Source organism: Rhinolophus sinicus, chromosome 3 (genome assembly GCF_057876585.1).
Source record: "Rhinolophus sinicus isolate RSI-liver-muscle chromosome 3, RSI-T2T, whole genome shotgun sequence".
Classification (NCBI taxonomy): domain Eukaryota; kingdom Metazoa; phylum Chordata; class Mammalia; order Chiroptera; family Rhinolophidae; genus Rhinolophus; species Rhinolophus sinicus.
Window position 1 is genome coordinate 50,225,381 of NC_142503.1, and position 12,758 is coordinate 50,238,138.

The 12,758-nt window shown below is 32.2% G+C and overlaps 1 protein-coding gene across 2 annotated transcripts in view; it reads right to left on the reverse strand.

The window, feature by feature from the left end:
* AP3B1 (adaptor related protein complex 3 subunit beta 1) overlaps positions 1-12,758 on the reverse strand; it is a 218,325-nt gene that overhangs the window by 180,833 nt on the left and 24,734 nt on the right. For both annotated transcript variants that reach the window (XR_012495075.2, XM_019728166.3), the window contains exon 2: positions 10,173-10,248. Coding sequence is in view for 1 of the 2 variants with exons in the window: in XM_019728166.3 (XP_019583725.3) it covers positions 10,173-10,248 (76 nt within the window). In the remaining variant the exon portion in view is untranslated. The remainder of the gene's footprint in view (positions 1-10,172; positions 10,249-12,758) is intronic.

The following is a 12,758-nucleotide window of genomic DNA, read 5'->3' on the forward strand; positions in this document are numbered from 1 at the left end:
CCATCTATATATTTATATTAAAAGTGGGTTTCTCCTAGAGAACGTATAATTGTATCTTGATATTTTAATTCAATCTGACAATCTCTTCTAGTTGGTGACTTTGGATCAATTATACTTAATATAATTATTGCACTTGGATACACGTCTACCATCTTACTATGTTTTGTTTATACCCTGTGCTTTTTGTTCTTCTGATCACCGTTATCCCATTTGAAAAATTTTTTTAGCATTTAGTATTTTAATTTTTACATTGATTTTTTTGATTATATCATTTTATGTAACTTTTAGTGGTTCTTCCTGCAGTAATTATCAGATATAGATACATTGATATATACATACAAAGATATAGATAGATATCAAACCTTTCAGTCTACTTAGAGTTAATGTTGTACCAGAATTAAAATGTAGAAACCATACAACTACTGTGCTTCCCCAAAAATAAGACCTAGCCGGACCATCAGCTCAAATGCGTCTTTTGGAGCAAAAATTAATATATGACCCAGTCTTATTTTACTATAATGTAAGACGGGTCTTATCTAACATAATGTAATATAAAACCGGGTCTTGTATTAATTTTTGCTCCAAAAGACGCATGAGAGCTGATGGTCCGGCTAGGTCTTATTTTCGGGGAAACACGGTATATAGGCCCTTTTAATCCCATCATCCTGCAAGCCTTTATGTTATAGCTATTATATAATATATTACAACTACATCCATTGAAAACCTCTGATAGTCGAGTAACTTAAGAATAAAATCAATCCTTTATGTTTACAAGATATTTACCATTCAACTGGTCTCACTCAATATCCATTTAGTATCATTTCCCTTCAGCCTGAAGAACTTGCATTACATTTCATTAAAGCAGATCAGCTAGAAATATTGTTTTTCTTCGTCTGAAAATGCCTTTATTTCATCTTCATTCTTCAAGGATATTTTCAGTAGATAGAGAATTCTAGGTTAACAATTACTTTCTTTCAATACTTTAAAAATGTTCCAATGTCTTCTGGCTGTCATGGTTTCTAATAAGCAATATGGAGTTATTCAAATCACTGTATGCAATGTATCATTTTTTTTCCATATACTTTCAAGATTTTTGTCTTTATTTTTGGTTTTCGACAGTTTAATTGCTATGTGTTTAAAAATGGTTTTCTTTATGTTTATCCTGATTAGAGTTTACTAAACGTTTTATGTCATTTATCAATTTGGGAAGTTTTCAGCCATTATGAGGTCTGACAATTAAGTTCATGATTCGATGTTGCTAACCTTTTTATGATATCAGAGGGATTATTCTTTATGAATTTGTAGCAACTGGCCAAACAGTTAACCAAATTTACTATTTGGAAGTGTTCAAAAGGCTGTGTGGAAAAGTTAGACGACCTGAACTTTTCGCCAACAATTCATGGCTCTGGCATCACGACAATGCATCAGCTCACCCGGCACTGTCTGTGAGGGAGTTTTAGCCAGTAAATAAATAGCTGTATTAGAACACCCTCCCTACTCACCTGATCTGGCCCCCAATGACTCCTTTCTTTACCGAAGATAAAGGAAATATTGAAAGGAAGACTTTTTGATGACATTCAGGACATCAAGTGTAATATGAAGACAGCTCTGATGGCCATTCCAGAAAACAAGCTTCAAAATTGCTTTGAACGGTGGACTAGGCATTAGCATCGGTGCATAGCTTCCCAAGGGGAGTACTTCAAAGGTGACTGTAGTGATATTCAGTAATGAGGTATATAGCACTTTTTCGAGTATGAGTTCATGAACTTAATTGTCCGACCTCGCATTTCTTCAAATATTTTTTCTTCCCCAATCTCTTTCTCTTCTCCTTCTGGACATACTTGTTAGATCTTTTGATATTATCCAACAAGACCCTAAGGCTTGTTCATTTCTTTTCTTTGTAATCTCTAGTCTGCAAATTAACTAATTTCTAATGATCTGTCTTCAACTTCTACCTCTTTCTGCCGTTATATCCATTTTGTTATTGAGTCAATCCAGGATGTATCTTATTTCTGATATAATACTATACATACAGCAGAAATTTCAACAGATTTGTACAGATGTTGTTCACTTGAAGATATTTTGGAAAACAACTATCTACCCATTAGTTACCATCTGGGGAATAAGTGGACATAGGACACCCCCTTCTCTAGCATAACTTACCATCTAATCATAAATGGCCCGAATATTACCTACAACTGAACTATAAGAAAAATATCTGTTCAAGTCCTTTACCCATGTTTCATTGGATTGCTTTTTTGTTGAATTGTATGAGTTTTTGAACATATTTTAGATATTAATTCTTTATCAGATATATGAATTGAAAGTATTTTATCCCCTTCTGTAGGTTGCCTTTCACACTGTTGATGGTGTCATTTTATGCACAATTTTTAAACTTCCTTATCTGTTTTTTCTTTTGTTGCTCACCTTTTGGTGTTGCATCTAAAAATCCTTTGATAAATACAATGTCATGAAACTTTTGCCTTGTGTTTTCATCTATGGATTTTATAGTTTTAGCTCTTATATTTAGGTCTTTGATTCATTTTGACTTATTTTATATATGGTATGAATTTACAAAGTAGGGATCTAAATTCATTCTCTTGCATGTGGAGGGGCAGTTTCCCAGCACCATTTGTTGAAAAGATATCCTTTCCCATTGAATGGTCTTGTACCCTTGCAGAAAATCATGTGACCATATACGTGAGGGTTTGTTTTGTTTCTGGCCTATTGTGTATATATGTCTGTGTTTAGGTTTGTTTTGATTACTGTAGCTTTGTAGTAAGCTTCCAAATCAGGAAGTGTGAGACTTCTAACTTTGTTCTCCTTTTTCAACATCATTTTGGCTATTCAGGGCCCATATGAATTTTAGGATAGATTTTTCTATTTTTGAAAAAAAGCATCACTGGGATTTTTCATAGCAATTACACTGAATATATAGATCACTTTGGAAATACTGACATCTTAACAATATTAAGTCGTTCAATCCATGAAAATAGGATGTCTTTCCATTTATTTGTATCTTCTTTAATTTATTTCAGCAATATTTTGCGGTTTTCATGGTGCGGTTTTTGCCTCCTTGGTTAAGTTTATTCCTAGGCCTCTTACTATTTTTTGATGCTCTTGTAAATGGAACTGTTTTTTAAAATCTCCTTTTTGGATTGTTCATTGTTAGTGTATAAACACAACTAATTTTTACATGTTGATTTTGTATCCTGTAATTTTGCTATGTTCATTCATTAGTTCTAAAAGATTTTTTGTGGAATATTTAGGGTTTTCTAAAGATAAAATAATGTTGTCTGTGAACAAAGGCAGTTTTACTTCTTCATTTCCAATTTGGATGCCTTTTATTTCTTTTTCTTGCCTAACTGCTTGGGCTAAAACTTCCAATAATATGTTGAACAGAAGTGGCAAAAGCAGGCATCTTTGTCTTGTTCATCTTTCACCATTGTATATGACATTAGCTGTGGTTTTTTCATATACGGCTTTTAATATGTTGAGGTAATTTCCTTCTAGTCTTAGTGTGTTGAGTGTTTCATCATGAAAGAGTGTTGAATTTTGTCAAATGCTCTTTCTGTATCAAGGGAGATGATAGTATGTTTTTCCCCCTTCATTCTATTACTGTGGTATATTAATATGATTGATTTTCATATGTTGTTCATATTCTTTTTTAAATATTAACTAATCTAAATAAAAAAATTCACAATTTTTTAAACTCAGGAAAAAAGAACTGTGCTTTAATTTCTTAACAATTTTAACTGGCTTCATTTTTAACAGCAATAAAGATGGTTTATTTCAAAAAGTTCAAAAAGTTTAATTTATAAATAAATACTGGTAAAAGAAAAAAAGGAAGGAAGAAAGAAAGATCTTACAGAGTTTCAGGCCCAGCTGCACTCTTAAAAATAAGTAACCAATAGTAGATGAAGAAATAAAAAATGAACCGATCCTTGACTTATATCCCAGAAAGTACACTGGAACAAAACTGAAAAAACACCCCCTAAGGTTTTATAGGTGTTATATTACTTGTAAAAATACAGGCCTGCTTTTAGGAACTGGTCCTAATATATATCAACATGGCAAATAAATCTTAGCGCTTGCCCTTTAAGTCATTCCCAACCCAAGAACAACAACAAAAAGACGCCAACATCAGCTACAAGTTGAATTCTCTACTTTAAAGTATACACAGAACTGAAGTATTTTTGAGCAAGGGATGGGCAATGTCCAGAAAGATTTAGACAAAAATGTTTATTATAATCATGAACTCATAACAGTAAGAATTACGCATATTATTAGTTTCTTCTTGTATAAACTTACTCAATTTTATCTACAACAATAATGTACTATTGTATTTGGTTTAATATTCTTTTTAAATATTTAACCAAAGTATTTGAAACTTTGAAATTATTTTTAGGGACAATAATATCCAACCAAATCTCTGTAACGTGTATGGCTATGAAATAATATATATCAATAACTCTAGGAATTTTAAGAACCTTATGAAAGAAAGGTTCAGATTTGCTGATTATCTCATAATTACAAAGACAAGTGAACTTATCTGAAAAAGACATTCTACATATAACACTCACTAAAAGAAAATACATCAAAGACTTTTAATACACCAAAATATTCCATTCCTCTAAGGACCCTGGATAATCAACTCATGAGTATTTTAGCTAAAAAACGTATTCCAAATTCACTATATGAAACAACACATTTCAAATTCACCTTAGTTCACCATTTTTCACCAAGTCAAGATAAAACATGGATGTGTGCTGTAAACATTAAACAGGTATTTTTCAGAAATCAAGAAAAATAATGTGTGTTTCAGCTTGAGTCCTACTATATAATAAGTGACCACAAGATTCTTAAGTAGGAAGCTTTTCTCCCCTAAGGATACTTTGGCATACACGAGACATTATCAACATATGAAATACTGGAAACGTTACCCCATGATTCTAAATAAGTCTCAGATATTACCAAAGAAAGATAATAAAATGAACTGTGACTATCATTATGGTTTCTCACTGGTAGATATTGCTGACAAGATTCTCTGTTCAATCATAGGACTACCGACTGTGAAAGATAAGACAGATGTGCACTGCCAACATTTTGATATATTTTAGAAAGTAATGTGGTAAAACAAATATATAACACTTAAAATATTGGCAGATTAAAATTTAGAAATGTTGAAAGGTTGCTCACTATGAAGCAAAGATCTTAAAACTACTCTGTAATCATATGAGGTGACAAAATCCTGTATGCAGGGCTCATGAAACCCAAATTATAAGACAAATTTAAAAATCTCAGTGAGCATATACAAGAAATTTTGAAGCCAATACAAAACTCTGTTGACTGACTTCCAGTAAACTACTTTTACCCAAAATATGTTTTGAAATGATACGTGCGTGTACGCACGCACACACATGAACAAATTTTTTTAAATGATTTTTCAAGTTTCTACATAGAAATATGGTGCTAACTAGAAATCAAATTAAAAACTGGACAAAAGTAAAGGTGAATAAATGATTGCTATAATAGCTCACTGGAAAAAATTTCAAGCAAAATAACTATTAAAGAAAGTATTAAAAAATAACGTAACTTAAAAAATAACACTAAAAATTACAATACATTATTGAAGAAATTATAGGTGACCTAAACAAGTAAAGAGAGAGAATCATGATCATGGTCATAAGACAAAATGCCATTAAAATGTTAATTCTCCCAAAGTTGATATACAGGTTTAATGCAATTCCAATATAAATCCCAGTAGGCTTTTTTTTTTTTTTTTTTGCAGAAATTGACAAGCTGATTCTAAAATTTACATGGAAATGCAAAGGATATATGAGTACAAAGCAATCGTTAACTTACAGTAATTTATCTTAAGGTTACAGAAATCAAGAGTGAGGTATTGGTGAAACAAGAGCCATAAAGATCAGTGAATTAGAATAGAGTTCACATGTGGACTCACATGTATTTCATTAAAGGTAGGGAAATCTGGTAGGGAAAGGATAGCTTTTTAATAACAGATAGTGTGGGGAAAATTAGATATGCATGTGTAAGAAAAACCTTGGCTCTTATCTCATACATAAAAAGTAATGCAAAAGGATTCTAGACCTAAACATAAAAGCTGAAAACAGGGACGGGGCAGAATCTTTGCAACATTGGAGCAGGCCAAGATGGTTTAGATTACAATTCACTCCATGAGCCTAGCTCAGCCCTAATCAAAAACCTCACCAGAGGACAAAGAGAAAATACAACATCACTTAAATACACAGAAATACATCTACTTGAATTCTACAGGATATATTATAACCAAGTGTAAAATATGACAAATATTTCCAATAAAATCAGAAATAAGATGGTGATGTCCTCTTCCACCCCTACTATTCAACGTCACACTGGAGCTTTATCAGTGCAAAGAGATGAGAAAAACAAATGAGATAAAAATATCTGAAAATAAAATATAAATCTCTCATAACTTCTAAATGATATAATTACCTAGCCAGAAAATCCAAGCAAAGAAACTGAAAAACTATTAGAGTTAAGAAGAGAAGCCCAAATGCAGGAACACAGAAAAGTCACTTGTTTTCCTATACACCAGTAATAGTTAATTTAAAAAATGTAATGAAGGGAAACATTCATGATAGCAACCAAAATTTTAAAATATGCAGAAATGACTCTAACAAGATCTCTATGATGAAAACTATAAAATATAAATATAATGCTACTGAAAGTCAGAAAAATAGGGAGGGAAAGAAGGAATATGAGTTTCATAATATCCTAATCAAAATTCAAAAACAATTCTTAACAGAACTTGACAATTTGATTCTGAAATTTATCTGAAAGATGAAACTTTCATTTTTTACACGCGTACCTCAATATTATTTGAAAATTTACATCACTTTATAACAAAGAGTAATTTGTTCCAGATTTATTGACATCTAATCGACATAAAACATTGCATAAGTGCCAACAGGTACAGAAAAGGTCCTCAACATCACTAATAATCAGGAAAATGCAAATCAAATTCACAGTGAGGTATCATCAGCTCAAGCCCGATAGAATGGCTATCATCAAAAAAACTAGAGATAACAAGTGCTGGCGTTGACATGAAGAGAAGGGAAGCCATGCACATTGGTTGATGGGAATGTAAATTGGTACAGCCATCAGGGAAAATACTATGGTGGTTCCTCCAAAACTTAAAAATAGAATTACCATTTGATCTGGCAATCCCATTTCTGGGTAAATATCCAAAGGAAATAAAATCACTATCTCAAAGAGATATCTGTACTCTTATGTTCGTTGCAGCATTATTCACAGTTAGCCAAGATACAGAAACGACATAAGTGCCTGTAGCAAGATAGACAGCTAAAGAAGATGTGAGATATCTATACACACATACATACATATATATGTATATATATGAATATTATTCAGCCATGAGAAAGAAGGAAATCCTGCCATTTGCAAAAACATAGATAGATCATCTTGAGGACATTATGCAAAGTAAAAGGATAATTTTTAATTAGTGATCACTTTCCTACAGTTAAAAGATCAACTTCAAAATCTACCTTTCTACAAACTTCCTAATGAGAGACAGTCTATTAACTATAGGCATATATGGATATACCTCCATTTCTTTATGATACATTTACTTACTTTTAAATTATACTTATGATAATCAAGTAGTCCAGATTTTGAAAATATAAACTTTTATTTCTTTATCAGTTTGAAAGAATAAACAAATACCAATTACCACATTTTTAGATTTAAGAATTTCAATAGTATGCTCAGGTTTAGAGAAATAATTTACCTTAATAGGATGTAAAAGCCAAAGTTTAATGAAATCACTAAAAGCAGTGCCTGCTTTACATGGTAGTGAAGAACTGTCACCTGCAGGAATGCGAGCTGAAACCAGGCAAAGCAATCTTGGTAATAAACTGTAAAAGTTACAATTGATCTGTGACTTGTAAAAATTTTGTAAAAACATTAAAACTCTCTTACTGTCAGCTACAAATATATAGAAAAATGAAAAATAGTAAAACTAACATTTATTTACTACACTATAATTTAGAAAAACATTGAGAATTAACTTACTAAGAGTAGTTTGAACGGGCTTGCCTTATTCTTACCATTTAACTTAAGATACTAAGCAATCTTTTCTATACCTTGGTAAATTACCAAACTTCTTTTCAAGTTTGGATCACCTTCCAATATTTTATCCTTTGCACTGTCAATGTTGTGAATTATCTCCTAGAGTTTCTTTAATGTACAGTTTTTCGGCAGCATCATTTCCTCTGGCATATCTTCATTCTTTTCATCATAATCATTTCCCTCATTTATGTTAAAAAGCTCACCTTTACGAAGTTCCGCCATCTACATGAGTCTCTTAAAAATGGCAATGTCACCATTCTCAGAGGCAGCTACTTCTCCATAACTCCATTTACATTCTATCCGATTTGCATTTCCAATGTTATCAATTTTCACTTTATGGCTGCATTTTCATTTCATCTTTGTTGACCAAATCCCTCTTTCAATTATCCACTTTTGTAAAATGTCAAGCGGGTTTCTCATTGGGAACACAACTACATGCTTTATTGTCTGTGCATGAAATGAATAACACAGTGACGAATCACTAACAGACTTTGAAAGAAGTGACATGACTGGTCACTGATTGTGATGTGCATTTGTAATCTATACAGTGAGTTGTGGACTGAAAAGTTAGTGGTGAAGTTTATACATGATGCAATTACTTCATTACTGTACCACAGTAACTGAAGTTGGAACCTAGTGGTTGGTGGTCTGGGGGACTGCTGTTATTGAACTAAACTGTGGTAACTGAAATTCATAAATATCAAAGCCATATAAAGCAAGAACTACCTGTCCCTAAATGCTATTATACAGCATAACATTAAGAAATGAAAAATTTACAAAAGAACCTTTAACATTTTCCCTACATTATCAAATGACATCAACCTGAATGTAAAGATCAAGTAATTTATTGGTAGTCTACAGATACAATTAGTCCTTGACTTTAATATGCCATGTTTCCTCGAAAATAAGACCTAGTCGGACAATCAGCTCTGATGCATCTTTCGGAGCAAAAATAAATAGAAGACAAGACCGGGTCTTATATTTATTTTTGCTCCAAAAGACGCATCAGAGCTGATTGTCCGGCTAGGTCTTATTTTCAGGGAAAGAGGGTATTTGAGTTTCATAACAACTCACCTTTTAACAGAACATATTGATACTCATAGTCATATTTCATTAATGGAATTTGAACTTTAATATATTAAAAAAAGGAAGGAGATTTCAAACTCATATGTCAGCAGCTGTGTTGTCACCTTATTACAATAAAGTTAACTTATTCAATTATGCAAATGTATCATATTTTGACCTTATATAAAAATGTATGGGAAAAAAGTCAGCAACGGTGGTAATAAAAAGCATAGTGGCAATGTGAAAGACAGGTTTTGTGAATTTAATTCCATTGAGACAAAAGCAGAATGCTTTAGCATTAGTTACTCAAGCCAGTTTTTTCACTGTGAATATAAAAGAATCCAATACAAGAGCAAGTGCAATACAAATCACAAAAATATTTTATTAATGATTTGATATAAAATTAAGAATTGCATTATAGTTTTACCTCTCTACTAACATTAGCAATTGTTGGAATTTTGCATTATAACTGCAAAGTGGACAATGATCTTAAGTTTCCTAATACTCATTAGAAGCTTTATGCTACTAAATTGAATAAAACATTTCTATTAGAAGCAATGGAATTTGAAATAGAGAAGAAAGCGGGTTCATAATTTTTAGGTCATGAAATGACAAAAACAATCCGTTAGCTAATTAGCATCCCTCTTTGTAGGAAGTCAAAATATTCTTGTATATAATCTTATTATGTCTTCAAAATGATTAGCTCTCTATCTCACAAGAGACATATCTCGATATTAGAGACAGGGAAATCAAAGCACAGAAAAGACAGAATTAGAACTCAAGCTGATGAATTTCAACAGTTCAATATTTCTTCCAAAACATTTTAGACAGGAAATTCTAAGTTAATACTGAAAAGCAAATGGGGTGTTCAATTTGGTATTTAAAATATTATTTAGTATATATTTAATATAATCACAACATGTTCATTTTCCAAAAATTGAAGTGATTTTACTTACCCCAACAATCCGTTTCATAGCATCCAATTTAGCAGAATCTTTGTTGCTCTCCAACATCTGCTTTAGATCTTCATTTCTATACAAAAGGGAAAAAAAAAATCTGTATTTAGATTTTCACATTACACAGCTATTAAAATATATCATTTTCATAAGAATTAACAGTAATATGGTGGGCAATGTTAAGTAACTGCATTTTTGTTTATAATTAAATATGTATTTCTCATCTTAACCCTACAAAATATGATCAAGTATTGTGATGTCATGAAGCCCATCAATTAAACAAAAATATAAAACTGTAACTCAGTTCTAAGCAAAATATCAATGTGAACACAGGCATACAGATTCTCTCGTCCCAAAATTTTTTTGGCATAATCATCAAAAAAAAAAAGAAATAAGAAAAATCCTTGACTCAGCACTAAAATATTTTCATAAGCCAAAAAGGAAAAGCTTCCTTCAGAATATCTCAAGAAAGAACACTCAAATATCTCAAGAAAGAAAAGCTATCTGTCATTCACACTATCCCTTTTTTCTCCCTACCTTCTTCCCCCACCAAAAAGAGCATAAATATGAAGGGAACCTCAAATGATACCCCCTAATTCAAAGAATTAATTAAAGGCAATTTTAACATCTAAACGAGAAGATGAGGTAAAGAACCAGAGCAGTTAGTGATAAGGATGAAAATGAAGGATAGATTCAAAAATGACTTAGAAGTTAAAATCAGTGGGATATAAAGGATAAGAGAGGCACTCAATAAGGATGCCCCCATTTCCAGTTCAGATAACAATGTTAAGATAACTTTGCCAAAGAGGGAGACATTTTCTGTTTTCCAAGGCTAACTTGCTATGTAAACATCTTAAAAGATAATGTAGAACAAAAAACTATCAATGCCTTTTACACAAAAGAGCTGCAAAAAATGAGAAAACCCTTGAAGAATTGTCTCCCAACAGATTCTTTTGCTCACAACTTACCTAACCCTATTCTTAGACGATTCACTTAGAAGTGAACCTACTGCTCAGCAAATTAACAAATTCCCCCCACCAAAAGGAAATTTGTAATTTGCGACCTCTAATCATTTTTCATTCAACATGGCAAAACAGATTTGTAAAACAGTTACATATAACTAGGCAAAGAGGACTTCTCAGCAAAAGCCCGGTCCATAAAAGGGAACATTGATAAATTGGATCCCATCAAAATTAAAAACTTACTCCAAGAAAAGCCGTCTTAAGAGAAACAAAAAGAATTATAGACTGTCAGAAAAATATTTGCAACCATATACATGACTAAGGACTAGTATCCAGAATATAAAAAGAACTCCAAAAATCAAGTGTTTAAAAAAAAGTCTGCGAACACCTTGATCTTGGACATCCAGCACCAAGAACAGCGAGAAATAAATGTCTGTTGATCAAGCCACCCAATCCAAGGAATTTTGTAATGGCAGCTCTAACAAACTAATACAGACATCAACAAACAATTCACCTAAGGAGAAATACAAATGGCAAAAAAGGCACATGAAAAGATAATCAACTTCATTCGCTACTAGGGAAATGCAAACTAAAATCACAGCAAGATATCACTAAACACCTATCAGAATGGCTTTAAGTAAAAAAGTGACAACACCAAATGGTAGTGAGGACCTAGAGGAAATGATTCACCCATATACTGGTGGTGAATGTAAAAGGTTACAGCCACTGAGGTAGCTTGGTAGGCTACAGAACTAAGCCTGCAATTACCACACAACCCAGTAATTGTATCCTAGTGTGCTTATCCCCAGGAAACGGAAATTTATACTCAAACAAAAACCTGTACACAAGGATTCATAGAAACTTTATTCCTATTAGCCAAAATGGGAACAACCCAGATGTTCTTTAACGGATATATGTTTCAACAAACTGGTATATTCACAGCATGAAATACCACTCAGCAGTAAAAGGAAACACACTTTTGATACAACTCTGATTAATACTCAAAGAAGTACGCTGAGTGAGAAAAGTTAAACTTCAAAGGTTACACACTATACTATTCCATTTATATAACATTCTTGAAATAACAAAATTATAGAAATGAAGAGTAGTGGCTACTGAAGGTTAAGGTCAAGAATGGGAAGGATGGATATAAAAGGGCAACACAAGAGATCCCTGTGGTGATGCAACTGTTATGTAAGTTTATTGTCATGATAGTTATATGAACCTACACATGATAAAATGGAAAATAAAACACACAAACACTCTCACTCTCGCGCGCGCACACACAAGTAAAACAGGAAATCTGAACAAGACTGGTAGATTACATCAATGTCAACATCTTGGTTGTGATATTGTACTATAGTTTATCACTGAAGGAAACTGGGTAATTGATACACAGGATTTCTCTGTATTATTTCTTATAACTGCATATGAATCTACAATTTTCTCAAAATCAAACATTTAAAGTAGGTCAGAAGAGTTTCTTTACTCCAAATAGATAGCCTTGACAAAAACATTTACTTCCGTTTTGTACATTTTACAAATTTAGGCCTAATGTAGGCAGTAAGCACTTACCAAGAATGAACAATCAACTAACTCGGTGTTGTTATGGGGTGAGTTGTAT